General features: G+C 49.1%; 1 protein-coding gene and 1 long non-coding RNA gene across 13 annotated transcripts in view; both read left to right on the top strand.

Moving 5' to 3' along the window:
• Positions 1-389: 389 nt before the first annotated feature.
• Positions 390-7,246, top strand: LOC149121765 (uncharacterized). 3 transcript variants are annotated; one of them, XR_016222984.1, is made up of 4 exons: positions 390-1,797; positions 2,141-2,226; positions 5,344-5,604; positions 7,115-7,246. It is a non-coding gene; the product is annotated as an uncharacterized LOC149121765 (long non-coding RNA). The 3 variants fall into 3 exon arrangements; XR_016222983.1 differs by lacking the exon at positions 390-1,797 and having other exon boundaries at positions 1,852-2,226; XR_016222985.1 differs by lacking the exons at positions 390-1,797; positions 2,141-2,226 and adding an exon at positions 3,851-4,089.
• Positions 7,247-9,301: 2,055 nt separating this feature from the next.
• The window catches only part of CPVL (carboxypeptidase vitellogenic like), a 134,604-nt gene continuing 125,084 nt past the window's right edge, over positions 9,302-18,821 (top strand). For 2 of the 10 annotated variants that reach the window (XM_089316059.1, XM_008261576.5), the window contains exon 1: positions 9,304-9,784. In XM_089316059.1, the coding sequence (XP_089172185.1) occupies positions 9,730-9,784 (55 nt within the window). In that variant the 5' untranslated portion in view covers positions 9,304-9,729. Of the gene's footprint in view, positions 10,012-10,124; positions 10,447-18,821 lie in introns of those variants that run through there. The other 8 variants (XM_089316053.1, XM_089316058.1, XM_008261573.5 and 5 more) reach the window with 8 other exon arrangements.

The following is an 18,821-nucleotide window of genomic DNA, read 5'->3' as shown; positions in this document are numbered from 1 at the left end:
ACAGCCAGCAGATGGATGTCCCCACCCCTGCTCAGGTCCTCACCTGAGGCTGAACAGGTGGGGCTGCTCACTATTGACCTTTTGGCCTCAACAAATGAACAATTAGGTACACAGAGAAAGAGTGAACTTATTAATGCTTCTAACCATCCCTGGGCCAAGGGGCCCAGAATCTAAGAACTCAGTGTTGGATCACTCTTCCAAGAGGAGGAAGGGCCTTCCTTCACTGTTCTTTTGGCTGCTGGATATCTGCGTGGGGGAGATACCCAGCCCAGGCAATTGACATCATGTTAGTGATCGCTGTGTGGCATATGGTACACACTGTATAGCTTTCCTATCCCAGTGCATTTAGTCACCTCCACCCACTGGGGCAGGGAGAGCAGGAAGGGTAGATGGAGTAGGTGAGTTCTTAGGACCTACATTTTCAGATGAAGAAATAGATTTAAAGAAGCCAGGGAAGGAAGATCCTAGGGCTGGTCTTTCATAGCCTCTTTCTTTCGCAGCTGGTGGGTGCCCCCAGGGTTTGGCCATCTCAGATGGAAAAGAGTGTCCTGTAAGTCCATAGGCGTTAGCAGGAGGTGGCTCTGAGCAGCACAGCCAAGGCTGCCAGGTGTGGAGAGCCAGGTGCAATCTCACGCAAGTGCTGGAGCAGCCCTGCCAGGAGGTCCAGCTGGCCCGTTTGACTTGAATCCCTTCGTCCTGTGATGTTCTTGAAGTTCATCAAAGCCCTGGAGAGGCTGTAGAACCAACCCAGTAGAGCCATTTTTCTGGATCTGCTGCTTTGAATTTTGCAACTAAGCACAGGCACACTATCTTACAAGTATGCAGGGCACCTGGGTGAGCCTGTATTTCCATAAGAAGAAAAAAAATCTAAAGAAGAGACAAAGGGGAGACGGCAAATCCTGTTTGTCTCTGACTATCACTTGTTAGTGTCTTTCCTTCAACTGGTGAAGTGACCGAACCGCCTGCTACAGGCCAGGTGTTGCACTGACTTAACAGCTCTGCGCGAAATTTCATTAAATCTCCACGAACCCCGTAGGGTTGGTGTTGTCTTCCTTCCACACAGGAGCAGGTGACGGCTTGCAGAGGTGAATTCACACGGCAAAGGTCACACAGCTAACAGGCAGATGAGCGAGGATGCAAAGCCCCATGAAGGCCTCGCCCTTAATCAGACACTATCCCCAGCACACTGGCAGGCTCATCACGATGTCAATCTGTACGTTGCAGGGCTGAAGGGAAAATGAAAAGCGATGACATACCTGAAATGTGCAGGGCAAATCCTAAAAGCCCTACACAGGTTCACTGATTCTTCCTCCTGGTGGCACATAGGGCTCACTCTGCTGTCAGGAGTGGGCAAGTTAACCTAATCCTCTCACTTATCTTTAACCCACCAACGTCTCATTTTCCCACAGCTGATGGGAAACTGAAAATATCCCTTTTGTAAGAGAGGCTGAACACCTGCTGCCCGAGGGGCTGAACCACTGGGAAGTCAGAGGAAGATGCTTACAGAGGAAGAGGAATGTGGCATTGTTCCCTCCCAAAACCAGGCACAGGGAGGCCGGCAGCCCAGGGCAGGGTCATCAGGCTGGGAGTGGAAGCACTTGTTACGAATAATTACCATGCAATTATCCACAGCTTCCCTGGAGAGCGGAGCCTGAGGCCAGTCTTCCGAGGCACCCCTTCCTCAGCAAACTGAAGCCTTCAGGCAGCTGAGCAGGGCACGTGTGTGGCTCTCCTGGCTGAGTCACGCCATCTGGGCCTACCTCCCACGTCCTGAAGCCTTCCACACTGATGGAGAAGGTGCGGAGCAGCTGTGGGCTTCCTGGACTGGCCCCCCCCCCCGTTTTTGTAATCGCACCATGCCCTTTTCCAAGTGTGTGGGTGTGACGCATCTGACGTCCTTGCTTAGGCAAAGCACCCTCTGAGCAAGAGAATACACGGACGGCTGCGGCGTTTCACTTGCTGGTGTGCCAGTGAGCTGGGTCTTCAAGCCCAGAGGTGGCTCCATGGAAGACAGGCATGGACACTTAAAAAGGAGCCATGCTTGAAGCCTTGACAAGTGTGGGGGAACAGAGAGAGACACACACGCATACTTCTGAGAGGGGCACGATCGCTGTAATCAGTTCTCCTGTTTTCGTTCCAGTTCCACATTAATCTTGGTGGCAGCAGCTGCAGATATAAAGTCCAACCTGCAAACCTAGACAAATGGAATTGCATTTACCGCTCGAGGTGTGTAAACAAGCCATTCTCTGTGTCATCTTAATTGGATTATAAGGAACCTGCAAAGCTCTGGACATAGGTGAGGGTGGGACATGCTTTTGTGTGGTATGCGGATAGAATTCAGTATCTTGGACAGACCGTTGAATAGAATTGCAGACAGAGGCCAGGAGTCCTGTGGTCTGGATATGATCTTGTCAGTATGGATAGAGCTGCCATTTATTAAGGCCTTTATTTATTAATCCCATTCATCTCAACACTGCCAGGTAGCCGATATTAGGTTTACTATTTATGGGTGAGAAAACAGATTAAATAAGTTGCCTAAGTCACTTGATATCAGGTTCTGGATTAGGACCCAGTCTCACCCACCAAGGCCTAATAAATCCAACCTCTGAGGAATCTGTAAATACAGAGAACACAAGGGTTGAGGAATGACGCTCTTTCAGAAAAATCAAACAAATTAGAAATATTAAACAGTCTCTTATCTCTTCTTTTGCTCACCACTGAGTATTCTCAATCGAAGAAAGGGGCTTAAACATTTCCCCTGGAGCAGTTAGACCTTCCTCCATAAATCATGCATTTTGATTCTCAACTGTTAACTTGATCATAGTTAGGAAAATTTGGGGACAGATGTTTTGGAAGTATTCCTCTTTAAAGCATTAAAAATATTTTGTCAACTATACCAAAAGAAATGCTTAGTCAGCAGCATGGATAGGGAATACATCGTCTCCAGGGAAAGAGTGCACTCACTTTGTGGGTCTCCCATGCTCCTGCCGATTGTGTCTGCATAGCCAGGCTGGAAGCACGCCCAGCAATGACCTCCCTCATCACAGGGTGCTTTCCAGGCAGTTTGCTCATGGAGTTCATCACATTTGCTTTTCCAGAAGCCACTGCCCATTGGAGAATGGATGAGGAAGACAGGGACAGGATGGGGAGACTTCCAAAAGTTCATGGAAGATGAGTACTATGGAAAGCTATGAATGGATTTCAAAAGAGTTTTTTTCAAGAATTATTTATTCATTTGAAAGACAGGATGACTAAGATAGAGGGAGAGACACAGGGAGAAAGATCTTTCATCTGCTGGTTTACTCCCCAAATTGCTGCAACAGCCAGAGCTGGTCCAGGTTGAAGTCGAGATCTGAGAACTCCATCTGGGTCTCCCATGTATGTGGCAGGAGCCCAAGCACGTGGGCCCTCCTCTGTTGCCTCCCGGGTGCATTGGCAGGGAACAGAATCAGCTACAGAGCAGCCAGGACTTGCACTGGCACTCCAATATGTGATGGATGCATCATATGTGCTGGTTTAGCCCACTACGCCCTAGATTTCAAAATTTTTTAACCAAAATACACATATCATTTAATTCCATTTTCCCATGAACTTTTTGAAGTATCCTGATATGATTCATTGGAAATGCAGAGCCTCAGTCCTCTGCCAACCCCATGTCCAGCTGTCCTGAAATTCTTTCCATGCACCTAGATAGTGCTCTAAGTGCTCTCATCCTTTCCATGGGGACAGTGGATTGAAGAGTGTCACACCCAAACCCCTCTCCACCTGGAACCTCAAAGCATGATCCTATTTGGAAATGAGGTCTTCGCAGGTATAAATAGTTAAGACGAGGCCATGCTAGGATAGGATGGTCCCTAAATGCAGTGACTGGTGTCCCTACAGGAAGAGGAGAGGACTGGCAGACACACCCAGGAGAAAAAGCCTGAGGAAGCAGAGGTTACAGTGATGCAGCTATAAGGCAGGGGGTGCATGGACTCCTAGGAACCGAAGGAGACAGGGAAGATTTCTCCACGGAGCCTTGGTGGGGAGCACAGTCCTGCTGACCCCTTGACTTTGCCTTTCTGAACTGTGAGGGAGCAAGCCCCTGTTGTGAGTCCCCCGGTTTGCCGTCATTTGCTATGGGAGTCCCAGGAGAGTAACGTACGGCCTGCCACATGCTCGGTCCACATCCTCATCTTTTGCAAGGATTCTTTTCTCTACACACCTGCAACTCATTACTTTCCTCCAGGCAGTACCTCCACCCTGTAATGAAGCGGCTTGATTTAACCAACAGAGCTCTCTCTCTCTCTCTTTTTTTAATATTTATTCATTTGAAAGGCAGAGTTACAGAGAGGCGGGGAGAGAGAGAGAGAGAGAGAGAGAGAGAGAGAGGGAGAGAGAGGTCTTCTACCCACTGGTTCACTCTCCAGTTGGCCACCAACGGCTGCGGCTGGAGCTACGCTCATCTGAAGCCAGGCGCCAGGAGCTGCTTCTGGGTTTCCCACGTGGGTGCAGGGGCCCAAACACTTGGGCCACCTTCCACTGCTTTTCAGGCCATTAGCAGAGAGTGGGATCAAAAGTGGAGCAGCTGGGACTCGAACCAGCATCCATTTGGGATGCCGTGGTGGCTTTACTGGGCACACCACAGCACTGGCCCCGCTCTCTTCTTTAAACCAAAGAAGCTCCACCTCAGTCATTTTGCTTTCCAGATGTATTCTTAAGAAAACAATCATGTAATATGATTTTATATGAAAATACTACTTAATGAATTAATAATAGAGGGGAGTGTGGGTATTTGGGCCAGAAGTTAAGATGGGTTAGGAGACTGGCATCCCACATCAGAGGGCATGGGTTCAAGTTCCAGCTTTGTTTGCAATTCCAGCTACCTATTGTGCACACTGGGAGGCAGCAGATGGCTCAAGTGCTTGTGTCCCTGCTACCCATTTGGGTGACCTGGATTGAGTACCCGGCTCCTGGCTTCAGCCTGGCTCAGTCATGGCCACTGTGGGCATTTGGAGGGTGAAGCAGCAGATGAGAGGTCTTTCTGCCTCTCTCTGTCTCTGTATTTCTCTCTCTCCATCTCTTTCTTTCTCTGCCTCTCAAATAAATACAAATTTAAAAAATAATTATAGAGAAAAATTGGAAGCAACTCAAATGACCAAATGTTGGAAAATGGTTGAATAATGCACACACACACACATACATACACACATGCACACCAAAACAGACAGTTTCACAGAACGCTATACTGATATTTTCTCTCTTTGTGACCCACAAATTCCATACATTGAGGTTCCAATCCCTGATATCTTAGAATGGGCCTTTTTTGGAAATAGAATCTTCACAGAAGTATTCTTGTTAAAGGCAAGTCAACAGGATGAACCCTAAATCAACAAGGAGCCGTGTCCTCATCAAAAGGTTCATCAGGACGCTGAGACAGACGTGCACAGAAGAACGACACTGGGAAGAGACCCATGGAAAGGCCCTGGAAAGACAGAGATAGGAGTTGGTGCTGTCACGGCAAGGAATTCCTGGAGCCACCAGAGGCAGAAGACACAAGGGAGAGGCTTTCGCCTACAGAAGAAGGCCCTGCTGGCACTTTGATGTCAGATTTCTGCCCTTCAGGTTGGTGAGACGACAAATTCCGATTGTTTATAGCCACTCAGTTACTTGTTACAGCAGCCCAGGGGGACAGAGACACCTGTTCTATTGCCCTAGTCCGTCCTGTACTGCCGTGTTCTGTTCTGCTCTATTTCGCTAAGAGAGCTGATTTCCCAATCTGCTAGTTCTGGATGCCATCAGCCTCTGTGCTTCCTGAGCTTGGTCTGGCCCCATGGCCTCACTTCAGGTTTAGTCAAGCCCTCATCCATGCAAACAAGTCCAGTCTGTGGGTAGTGGGTCATTCTAGAACAGAGCCCCTGCTCCGGTACACATGGCACCTTCCACTTGGGCTGCTCCTTTCCCCCCAATGGCTGTTCATTTTTTTTAATATCTTTTAAGATTTATTTATTTATTTGAAAGTCAGAGTTGAGAGAGAGAGAGAGAGAGAGAGAGAGAGAGAGAGGTCTTCATCCAATGGTTCACTCCCTAGATGGCTGCAATAGCCAGAGCCACGCCAATCTGAAGCCAGGCGCCAGGAGCCTCCTCTGGGTCTCCCACACGGGTGCAGGGGCCTAAGGACTTGGGCCCTCTTGTACTGCTATCCCAGGCCACAGCAGAGAGAGCTGGATTGGAAGTGGAGCAGCCGGGACCAGAACTGGCGCCCATATGGGATGCTGGGACCTCAGGCCAGGGCATTAACCCGCTGAGCCACAGCATCGGCCCCAGCTGTTCACTTTTTAATGCCAGTGTCATGTCCTCTCCTCGGACAAGATGCCCCAGAGTCACTTCTCTTAGCCCCAAATACAGCACTGCTCACGTTGTGTTCTGGGATTGATCGACAGGTCTCCTTCACCTGTTCCCTCTGCCCTGAGCCCCAACTAAACTGTAAGTTCCTTGAGGAAGACTGTCCTGTCTTTTTTCTTAAGTACACAGCCCAGAATCTGTTGGACCAAAAGCTCCATGCAGGGTGGCCCAAGCATGTGAGTCCACTTTCCGCTTCAATAACTTGTGACTGTTTTAAAATTTACTTGATATGAGTGGCATTGAGCACCTTTGCATTTGATTATTGTTTATTGCCCCTGCGTATTTTCCTGCTGGACTGTGGTCTTTTCACTTTTTATTTGTCAAGCTGCTCATTTGGTAGAGCCACTAAGCCTTAGACTATAATGTAAGTTTAAAAATCTGTTATCTCATAAAAATAATACATTAAATATTAAATTTAAGAAGCTTCACCAACTTGAGAAGTCTGAATGTTCTTGTTCTCTGAGGCTGCTGCTGGCACACCGGGGCCTGGTGCTTTCATCCTTTCATGATGAGCGCACTCTAAAACAATCACGAAAGCTAGCTGGCTGAACGCATTACCCAGTGGGTAACATTATTTATTATCAGAGATGCATGTGCACAATGGTCCACACTATACTTTTTTTTAAAGACTTTTTTTATTTATTTGAAAGACAGAGTTGCAGATAGAGGTAGAGCCGGGGAGAGAGAGAGAGAGAAAGATTGATCTTCCACCTGTTGGTTCACTCCCTAGATGACCACAACAGCCAGAGCTGTGCTGATCCGCAGCCAGGAGCCAGGAGCTTCTTCTGGGTCTCCCACGCAGGTGAAGGGGCCCAAGGACTTGGTCCATCTTCTACTGCTTTCCCAGACCATAGCAGAGAGCTGGATCAGAAGTGGAGCAGCTGGGACTCGAACCGGCGCCCATATGGGATGCCGGCACTGCAGCCTGGAGCTTTAACCCACTGTGCCACAGCGCCGGCCCCCACACTATACTTTGACAGGACTGGCAGCACCTCAGTGATGAGTTTCATTCCACGTTTCCCTGGAGATGACATCACTCGGGGGAGGAGCTTTTCAGTTCCATTATAATCTTATGGGACCATCGGCATGGATGTGGTCTGTTGTTGAAGGTTATTCAGTGCATGATCGTGTTTTAATGAATGTTACTGTAATTCTTTATTCAGTCAGTGTGCACCACTTTTCACTGAAACAAAAATGGAAATTAAAAATCTGTTATTCAGCCTTCACAAGACTAAGTGGGAAATAAATGTAAACTTTCAAATGATGTTTTTGTAACTTGCAGCATCTATATCCCTAAAGTGAATAAAACTGCAATAAGATTAATATCTTTTTTAAAAATACGGTTGTGCCAGTCATACATCTTCCTTCCTTCCTTCCTTCCTTCCTTCCTTCCTTCCTTTCTTTCTTTCTTTCTTTCTTTCTTTCTTTCTTTCTTTCTTTCTTTCTTTTTCAATTGAAAGGCAGAGACAGAGAGAGAGAGAGAATCTTTCATCTGCTAGCACGCTACCCAAATGATTGCAAAGGTCAGGGCTGGAACACAGCAAAGCCAGGACCCTGGGACTCCATGTTGGTCTGCCACGTAGGTGGCAAGGGCCCAAACACTTGACCCATCCTCTACTGCTTTCCTAGGCACATTAGCAAGGAGCTGGGTGGGAAGTGGAGCAGCTGGGACTCGAACTAGTGCTCATTTGAGATGCTGGTGTCGCAGAGGCTTAACCTCCTGGACCACAACCTTGACCACTTGTTTTCATTTAATTGGACCCATTTTGGCCACAGATATTCCATGGCCAGTAGCTGTCCCTGTCTGCAGCCCCAAGGGCCTGTTGCCAGGGCTGACCCTCTAGATGGCTCGCCCATCTAGCTGTCTGGCTGTAGTCCTCCCAATAGGGTGAAGACTCCACAGGCAAACACCCACTGGGACTCAGCACCCCGTGTCCCTATCTCGGCAAACTCTCCTCTGAGCCCTCACAGTGGCACTTTGAGGGCCTGCACACCAGCAGCACTGTTGTCTCCCAGCGTCTGTGCTCCCATGGGTGGACGGTGTTGCCTCTGCCTTCAGACTCCCAGGCCCAAGTGGTGGCAAGGCTGCTTCTGGGAGCTAGACTGGGCTGCACCTACAGGCGAGAGCCCCTGTGGAAAAGAGGAGGTGGCAGACCAGGAGTTGGAAACCAGCTCTCCTGACACCAGCAGGTCATCTAAGCACTGGAACCTGGCCTTTCGCGTCACTGCCAAGGTTTAGACTTCACAGTTGGCTAAGTTAGTTGGTAACTTTAAAATATCTGGCTCTCTGGTTTCTGGGCCTCTATTGCAACTCTGGTTCTTGTCTCTGCAAATATGCGAAGTGGGCTGACCTTTGCCTCAAAGAAAAATTCTTTTCCCACCTGCTAATTATTCTGCACAGAGATAAGTGGGTGGAAGTTCTTGGTGCGTGGCGTATGAGGGCGAGTGACGCCTGCAGGCTCTGGGTGCATCTCTGTGCCCAGTGGCTAATGTGGTTCTTCAGGGAGTCCTCATGGCAGCCCAACAGAAGAGGAACCTTGGTTGCTCCCCAGAGAACCCAGACTGCGGGACATTAAGTCATCTGTTCTGGGCCACAAAGACACCCTTCAGTCATCAGCAGTTGCATAACAAACTACCCCAAATTGGAAGTGGCTAAAAACAACAGCCATTGTTCCCTCTGGTTGGTGGGCTGGCTGAGCTCGCTCAGGCAGCTGTGCTTCTCTGGAGGGCAGGCTGAGCTGGAATCCTCCCCAGGGCCTCTCTCAGGGTCTGGCAGGCCCTACTGTTGTTGTTGGGAAAGATGACCTTATCCATTCGCCATGGCAACTTCCTCCCCTTTTAACGCCCCTGCTCCTCCCACCGTGTGGCTCAGCGCCCAGCGCCGGATGTTGGTTACTAACAGACACTCGGGCCACTTAGAAGACTTGTGACCCTACACGGGTTCCTTAACCTCTTTAAATCTCAGTTCCTCTCTTGCAAAATGAGGATAATTGCAGAGCAGAATGCATCTGGTTGCTGCAAGACTTCCAGGCAGTAACGCGGGGAGAGAACTTGGCAAGAGGCTGGCAGTTGGTGTATACTCAATATTAACGTGATAGGAATGTGGACCATCAGTGAATGCCTGCTTTTTTTTTTTAAGCAGTGGGAGTGAAACACCAATTGATTTCCAGAGGCAACCAAGGGGCTTGCAAGTACGGGAGTGAGGAAATGATTTGAAATGCTAAACTGGCAGCAAGTGAAGATCAAAAGCAAACAAACAGACAAAGCCACAGGTGTGTGGCCCCGCTGCTGAGCTTTGTCTGTTAATTTGTATGACTCCGCCCTGAGCTGTGTGCTTCTTTCAGGATGCAAAGTGCTGACTCTGCGGCGCCGCTGCCAGGATTCCGGACCAGGACGGGAGGTGGGGACATACCTTTGGCCCTATAGGCCCGGGTCACGTGAGCCTAGCGGCGTTTAAAAGCTGGCATTCGGCAGGGTGCTCCTGACCCAGAGGGGCTGCCTCACCTGGAGCGGCCGTCTCCAGTCGGTGCGCACCGCCGCTTCCGGTGGGTCGTGCAGGTGCAGCGGGACCGGGCCTCGCCGGCTCCCTCCGACGCAGGGAGCGCCGAGGAGAGAAAGCCTATTGGGGTGAGATTGGGGTGGCATGGTTTCGGCTGCCTCGGAGTTTTCCGTTTGGAGACTCAGGGATACTTTGGGTGCGCTCCCGAGTGCACCTGGCACGAACCGGGGCGGTCGCATCAGGGCTTCCTCCCGGCGAGCTGTGGGGGCCTCCATCACTCCCAGCGCGGTCTGCTTGGTGGGAGGGGGGGGCACATTCCTCCCGCACCCCCCACCAACACATCTCGGATGTTTTGATTTCGTGGGTGCGGAGGAAGAGGAGAAACGGAACAAATGCCTTCCATTTGAGCGTGCCGGGAACAAGGAGTCCTGGCTTGGGCGAAGGAAGGAAAGCCCACCAGGAAAGCAGGCTGCGGTTATTCTGGGAACGCGGGAGTAGGAGGAGACCTGGGCCTGGGAAGCAGGTGGAAGCCGCTCCCTGGGAGGGGTCCTCTGTCCTTGGAGGTCAGCGCGGGGTCATGGAAAAAAGGAGGCGGGGTGGGGGGGGGAAGCTTCGATGTATTTATGAGTTTTGCTAGTTGGTGACCTTGGACAAATGAAACCTAAGCCTTGGGCTCCCCACTGAGAGATGGGATTGGTGACAGTTTGTCTTTTTTCGATAGGGAGTTACAGCACAGGGAAAAGAAGTAACATGTAGAAAATGCCTCACCTGGTGCATTCTTGGTTTCTGAGTTATTTTCCCTGTGAGTTGTGATGGATGGCGCAGTCTGCCGTGAAGCCAGGACAGAACGGTGTTTGTAACTCTGCCTGTGTGGTACCCACCACTCACAGGCACTTGCCCCTCCCTGGTGGAAAAGACTTGGGTTTGTTTTGGGAGCCTGACAACGCTGTGTTGGAATCCTGGTGCCAGGTCTACCCCTTGGGCGACACTGGGGACCTTACTCCTCCTCCCCGGACTCAACTTCCCCATCGGAAAATAGGGAAGGAGGTACTTGCTTCCCCGCCCTGAAACCTATGAACTGCTTTTGACTTAGTTGGTGTGGGACGAGTGAAAACAGGAGCATTTAAAACGTCCCATGGGAATGCATTTTATTAACTTGAAAAATGACTTCTACGAAAGCGGTTCAGAAGGAGCCTGGGGACAGTTTTGGGAGAGGACGGTGTGCAGGCTCCACTGGCCTCTGTGCACTTGTCAGGGTCTTTGGCTGATCAGACTTTGGAGATGGGTGTCCCAGGCTGCTGCAGGTGGAGGGGAAGCCCTGTGATGTATCGTCAGTGCTCCTAGCAGGAAGCTGCTGTGTTCATCTTTCTGACCAGAAGTGTGTTATTGGCCCCTCATTGTATATGAACCCAATTATAAGCCAATTTACAGTGGGAGACTCCTAGGCTGATTTTATAAAGATGAGTGGGCTTTGACTGACAGTTTGAAGAAGGTCTTACGGGGTTAACGGTTCACTACCAACAAAAACAAGCAAACAAAGCCACAGCATTTTGCTAATGAATTTGCCTTTGTTTGAGGAAAGGTGATTTTGCAGAGGAAAACTGAGGGCATTCTACTGGGGTACGCACGGAGCGAAGACAGCGAGAGGATAGGGCTCAGTTACTGCCTCGGATGACGCGTTTGCTCCCAAATTCTCAGGGTAAACAGGCAATAACCCCTTCTTAACAGGAAGTACGGTTTATTGTAAATATTCATTTATACATTCATTCTGGAGGCAGAGTGACAGAGAGAAAGAGAGAGAGAGAGAGAATCTCTTCCATCTGTTGGTTCACTCCCCCAAATGATAGCAACAGCCAGGACTGGTCAAGGCCAAAGCCAGGAGCTCAGAACTTCATCTGCATCTCCCACATGGGTCGCAGTGACCCAAGCACTGGGCCATCATCCACTGCTTTCTCCGGCATGTTAGCAGGGAGCTAGATTGGAAGTGGGGTAGCCAGACTCAAACTGGCGCTGTGATACAGGATACTGGCATCACAGGTGGTGTCTCACCCGGCAACACCACCATGCCAGCCCCAGGAATGTTCATTTTAGAGAGCAAGCCTGATTATTTTAGTTTAGCATCCCCAGTGGCTTTATAGTATGGGCCTTTCACGGGTGCACCAAGAACATTTTGAAGAGTTGAAGCCAGGGAGCATCTCCTCGTGAGCAAGGGAACTCTGGAGGGACACCGCATCGGTGCCTGCATCGGCCGGGGAGAGTGGGCGGTGGACAGGAAGCCAAGACCTAGACTTCTCGGTCAACACCAGGATGGGGTTGATGGGAGATTTAAGCAATAGCAGCCTCAGTTCAGGCGACTGCAAGCAGATGCTTTCTTTGTAGAAATCATCCTCATAAGCATAGCTGAAAGGAACTGAGGTGCTAAGAGGCCGCCCCTCCCCCACCGGAGATATCACAGGTGCAGCCTTGTACATGAAATCACGCTCTTTATTTTATTGCTCGAATTCAGTACCTGGAGGCCTCTGTGGAGTGCGTGTGGAGGCTGTGTCCTTAGCTCTGTTAACCTTAAAAAGCAAATTCTTGGGACTGGTGAGTGGGCTAAGTCTCTGCCTGTGGCGGTGGCATCCCATATGGGCACGGGTTCGAGTCCCAGCTGCTCCACTTCCGATGCAGCTCTCTGCTATGGCCTGGGAAAGCAGCAGAAGATGGCCCAAGTGCTTGGGCCCCTGCACCCACATGGGCGAAACGGAAGAAGCTCCTGGCTTCAGATTGGCACAGCTCCTACTGTTGCTGCCATTTGGGGAATGAACCAGTGGATGCAAGACCTCTCCCTCTCTCTGCCTATAACTCTGACTTTCAGATAAATAAATAAATCTTAAAAAGAAAAAAGCAGATTCTTAGCAGCTTACCTTTCCAATCCTGTTGAGGTCTTCTTTTCTCTGTATTCTGACTTTAATATGGGCTTGTCTCTAAAGTGTTTAGTAATTGTGTCCTAGTCCAAATAATTTTTAGGCATCCTGTGGCTCGTACTCCCTCCTGGCCTTTCTGGGACTCTGTATCTCATTACTTGTCTTTTAAAAAGACTTCTTGGCATGTCATGTACCTCTGTGGAGCTGACGTAGCCCAGCTCCCAAAAGATTCATCTCTTCATCCTTTATGATGTTTGACTATGGAAAGTTGAAAGACTTTTACAGTGTGTACCCACCCCACCCCCCGGGTTCTGCTGTCATTCCACTGATGCTGACCTATTCCTGCAGTTCACCTGGGGCTGTGCTGAGGGCAGCTTAGAGCTTACAGCCGTGAAAGTGAGGGTGAAGCTAGCGAGGGAGGAAGGCTTTGGTGGCGCTGGAGCTGGCGTGTGTGAGGGCGTCCTGTGACTCTGGACAGTGATGTTGAGCCACAGTGTGGAGAACATTGCAGCTCGTGACATAAGCCCCCACTTTATCCTGATTGTAGTGGGGAGCCTTTGGGGGGATGGGAGAAGGGGGTCTTGTCCTCAGAAAGCTCACCCCAGCTGTATCAGTGTTAGGTGGCCCTGGAGTGAGAGAGTCCAAAGCCGGAGAGACTGCAGATGTCCCCGGGGACAAGGAAAGGCTCAACGTTGAAGAGAGCGAATGGCAGAGAGGAACAAGGTGGGGGGGGGGGGCTTTGGGGCCAGGCTGATGTGAGGACTCTTGGTTTTGGAGCTCAGGCACCTGCAGTGAGAGTATGGTTCATTAAGAAAGGGACGGCAGGGAGGGATGTGTGGCCTGTGGGGCCTGCCGGTTGAGACACACGCAGGTTGCCTACCTCCCATAATGGAGCACCAGGGGTGCTCAGCTCCTGATTCCAGCTTCCTACAAATGGGCACCCAGGAGGGCCCCAGAATGGCGCAGGTAGCTGAGTCCTTACACCCACACGGGAAACCCGGAGTGAGTTCCCAGCTCCTGGCTGCTCGGTCATTTGGGGAATGAACCAGCAGATGGAAGCTGTCTCTCTCTTGTCTCTCTCTTCCTCTCAAATAAGTAAATACATTTTAAAGAATTTAAAAAGGAAGTGAGAACTCCCAGGAGACCCTGCGAGTTTGCCCAGAGATGCCTGTCAGCCCATTGGGACCGAATACACACGTGCCCCAGTAGGGCAGGCCCCAGGGGTGGGTGAGCGAGGAAAGGGGCAAGCCGGTGAGGAAGATCTGCCCACGGCGCACTCTCGGAACAGAGTTGTCAGCGGCTACCCTAATGACTGACGTGCCCACGGGGTTATTGCAGCCCCAGCTCTCCTTAGGAACTCACAATAGTCACTAACTAAAACTGATAGCCACACGGGCACAGTGGGGTGAGTTCCTCCTGCTCCCACTGTGGGAGGTGGGGGAAGGGAACCAGAGAGAAAGTTACATGTTTTTTTTAGTCTAGGGATTTTGGAGTTTGCAGTACTTTAATCCATGTAAATAATTTCTAAATGGAAAGTCAGCTAATTTGGCGGATTTGTCTCTACAAGGCAACATCAGCTCAGGCTGGGAACTGTAACGACCTGTCCTGAGGGTGGTCTCATTTCCCAGTCAAACCTCAGGTGTGACACTTAGTCTAGCTGCACGACCACCAAGCCTTTCATCTAAATATTTAGCAACCAGAACTCTCCGCTCCCTGCCTCCTTCCCACTTTAATACTTTAGCGCATGCCTTATGTGCTGAATAAATAAATAGTCAACTCTGTAAACCCTTCTTATTATAATTACCTCTGCCAAGACAAAGGACTTTAGATTTGTTTAACATCTGCTCTGTTACCGGAGATTGTTCCAAGGCCTCAAGTAGAAGGTAAGGGCAGAGAGCAGAGTACCTTTGTCTCTTTGCTTTACCTGATAGGTGTGTGTGTGTGTGTGTGTGTGGCCTCATATCTCTCATTATAACAATGAAAGATAGTGTAATTCTACTCAAAATTCAATCAGAATTTGAGTACTTTCTCTAAAGGTAAACTTTTGTTCTGTTTTCAATTTTTATTTATGTATCTGCTAGAAGAAGAAGAGAGAGAAACTCCAGTCTGCTGGTTCACTCCACAGATGACCACAGGGTTGGGCCAAGGCAAGAATCAGGAGCCCAGAATACACTCCAGGTCTCCCATGTGGGTGGCAGAAACCCAACCACTTGAGCTGTCACTGCTGGCTCCAGGCTGTGTGTTAGCAGAAAGCTGGACTGGGGAGTGGTGCCCAGGCGCTTCAGTGTGGGATGTGAACGCCTTCATCACCCGGCCAAAGCCTACTCCGGACAGAGTTTCTAAGCTTACCTTAGAGTGTGTGTGCGCATACTCTAACTCTTTCATTCTAACTATTCCTGTTGGACAACATTATCTCCCCAGATGCTTTGGGGCTGTGTGCAGATGCTGTGTTGGTTGTTGCCACGTGTTACTGCCTCACTGTGGTCCCTTGGGTTTGGTGTTTGGTCATGAGGGAAGCTCAAAGTGAAACTGAATAACTGGATATTATTGGCTGAGTGTCTGCCTTCTGGTCCTGCCTTGTTTTCTTTTTTTAAAGATTTATTTATTTATTTGATAGAATTACACAGAGAGAGAAGGAGAGGCAGAGAGAGAGAGAGAGAGTCTTCCATCTGCTGGTTCACTCCCCTGGTGGCCACAACAGCTGGAGCTGTGCCGATCCGAAGCCATGGAGCCAGGAGCTTCTTCCAGGTCTCCCACTTGGGTGCAGGGGCTGAAGGACTTGGGCCATCTCCTACTGCTTTCCCAGGCCATAGCAGAGAGCTGGATCGGAAGAGGAGCTGCTAAGACTCAAACCAGTGCCCGTATGGGATACTGGCACTGCAGGCGTCGGCTTTACCTGCTACACCACAGCGCCGGCCCCCTGCCTTGTTTTCAATCAAGGGATAACCTCACTCAGAAATGCCAGCCCCTGAGGCTCACACAGAGATCCTGCAGCCTTTCTCCTCCTTGCAGTTTAATAATCACCTCATTCATTCTCAACAATGCCCTGACCCTCTGCTGATTTCTTTGAAGGCTGAAATGAGGAAAAACTGTTTCTGTCTTTTTCACCCCGCCCATCTTCCCTTTTTCCACGTGGTCCCACTTTTGGGCATCTCTAAGGTCACGTTTTGCTTCTTCTATACTTTCCTTCCATTAGGAATCTTTGGAGAGAGTAGGATAAAAGGTAGGGGCCGCAGCAGGATTGAACCTAGTTCAATCCCTTTTTGCCTAGGAGTTAGAAGTAGCCAGTTGTACAAGGAGAAGGAGGCTTTGCATTGCAAGCCTACCGGTCATCCAAGGGGAACTTTAGGAAATGCTGTGTTTATTTGTAGTGGGTTGCAGAATGTGGACCTTATCGCAACACCTGCTTGCTTGGAGTACATGTGTCTGTTTCTTAGGTCTGTTGATTTTTGAAGTGCAGGTGCTGTCCCTTTTTCAATTCTCTCAGAAGTTTTAGCAAATTTCACCCCTTTGGATATGCCCTGGAGATCCCTAATGGGTTGAGTTCTATTAAAGGAGAGAAAAATGTTTGCATGAAGGAGTGTGGAGGGGCCTGTACATTTCAGTGGAACAAACAATGATAATTGAATGCAAGTGAGGCAGAGTAGGTAGTTTGCCGGGAAAGGGCTGGCTGGCGAAAAGCCCACAAGCTCCCACGGTGAGCAGCAAGAAATAAGAAAAGTTAAAGTGACCCGCAGCGCTGGCCTGCTTTAATTGTCTTAATAGGTTCCATCTTCCTTCTTTCCTTCCTTCCTTCCTCCCCTCTTTCCTTCCTTCCTTCTTTCTTACCCCCTTCTCTCTCTCTCTCTCTCTCTCTGTGTCTCCCCACTTGATAGTAAATTTCGGGAAGGCAGCCACTGTCTCTTGTGTTCTCCATGCCTGAGCTGGAGGCTGATCCACGGTAGGAGCCAACCTCAGCCAGTCCGTGGTGCAGTCTGGCTCTGCTCTGAGCTCACTGGCATGGCACTACTTGGAAAGTTGCTCAGTGAACATGGGGCTCTACTGAAGAGCTGCACCAACACCTTCCAGGACTGGTGGTGAGGATCGCTGAGACAGTCTGTGGAAAAGAGCTGACGATAGGAGTAGAGCAACGTGAGGGGGCACACGGTGCTCACTACTCCCGCAGTGAGGGGAAGTACAGGGGGTAGCATAGCTGAGGGTAGTTCTCTTGGAATCAGGGAGAAGTTTCTTGTCACACTCCCTAAAAGGCTCTTACTCATTCGTCCCAATCTTGCCACACCGTCTATCCTAATTTTTCCTTTGAAAAAGTTCATGGTAATAGGCAACTAAATGAAGGTTGATTCTAAAAAACAAAACAAAACAAAACAAAAAAACACAGCGCTACATTTAGTTGAGCAAAACTAGTAACGACTTTCTCACTGGAAGTCACTATTCGCTGTGAGATTTTGAAGTCCTAAAGGATGAAGATTTATAGCCACCCTGCAAAAAGTTATTTTTAAAACTGAAGGACGTACACTCCAGATGCATTTGGTGCAAATCAATTTTCACATCCATGCATACAAGCAGGCTTCTGAAAGTTTATGGAAGATGTGTATTGTGAAGAAATCATGCATGAATTTAATTTTTTTGGAACAAAATAAACTTATCTTATTCCATTTCTTCACGATCTTTTGGAAATACTATGATATGCTGGAAATCCATTATGAAGCAATTTCTGGGCCAGTGGTTTTCAATTCTTTGCAGATAAACGTGTCTTTAAATCACTTGCAATTTCAGCACTGATAAATCCTGCAGATGGTAAACCAAAACAATCCAGCTTATCCAGAAAATCTGCTTTTATCAAAAGTGGCACTGAAGCAGATTTTGTCATAGCATTTTTATGGTGGAATATGGAGTGTGTGTGCTTTTGAAGTGTCCAGATCTGGCTTTATATTTGAGCTTTGCTACTTAAGGGCTGAGGGGCACCAGAACATTATTTAAACTGGGACTTAGTCTGTGCATCTGATGTTTCTCATATAAAGCTGTGGCCTTGGGGCCCAAGATCAGTGTCACGGTCAAAGAAACACGTGCTGTCCATGCGTGGAGGGCTCTGGATGATTTACAAGAAAGAAACCCATTTAATTTGACCCAACAGAATTTCCCATTTTTTCTTAGAAACTTTATTAATATCTTGTGGAACTAATATTCTGTGAAGGACTCTAAGAAATCCTGGATTATAATAATTCCAAACATACTTTGTGTAAGAAATCGGTGTAACTTGCATTTGCATTTCCTTGCGGAGCACGCCAAGTTTTTGCTTGGATGTCTAACAGGCAGCTCTTAGAGCTGTGTGCCTTCCCCTGTCCTTCCCAGCTCCCTCCACAATCTTCCCCACCTCCAGAGATGATTCCACTCTTTCTGAGGGTGGCTGCAACCCAGTACCATAATCTGGATGATTTGAAATCACACCGATTTATTGTCCTACAGTCCTGGAAGGTGGATGTCCTGAATCAGTATGTCAGTAGGGTCGCACTGCCTCTGGTACCCTGGGAGGGGCGAATCCTTCCTTGCCTCTTTCAGCTTTTGGCGTTTACCAACACTCCTCCACGTTCCTTGGTTTATAGACGCTGCACTCCAGTCTCTGCATCTGTTGTCACGTAGCCATTTTGCATGTATCTTTGCATGGCCTCCTTTTCTGTGCATTGACTTCTTGTAAATTTTTTTAAAAGATTTGTTTTATTTATTTGAAAGGTGGACTGGAGAGAGAGAAAGAGAGAGAGAGAGGATCTTTCATCCAGTGGTTCATTCCTCAGATGGCAGCAATGGCTGGGGCTGGGCAAAGCTGAAATCAGAAAGCTGGAACTCCATCTGGGTCTCCTACATGGGTGGCAGGGGCCCAAACACGTGGGCTATTTTCCACTGCTTTAGCAGGCAACTGGATGGGAAACAGAGCAACCAGGCATTCTGATACAGGATGCCAGTGTCACAGGTGGTGGCTTAACCCATTGTGCCATAATATTGCTACCCCCCAGTTTTTTCTTAAATTTATTACT

Source organism: Oryctolagus cuniculus, chromosome 16, assembly GCF_051225735.1.
Source record: "Oryctolagus cuniculus isolate XC-2025 breed Fujian yellow rabbit chromosome 16, ASM5122573v1, whole genome shotgun sequence".
Taxonomy (NCBI): domain Eukaryota; kingdom Metazoa; phylum Chordata; class Mammalia; order Lagomorpha; family Leporidae; genus Oryctolagus; species Oryctolagus cuniculus.
The sequence above is the reverse complement of the archived record's forward strand: the minus strand, read 5'-3'. Positions and strand labels throughout refer to the sequence as shown.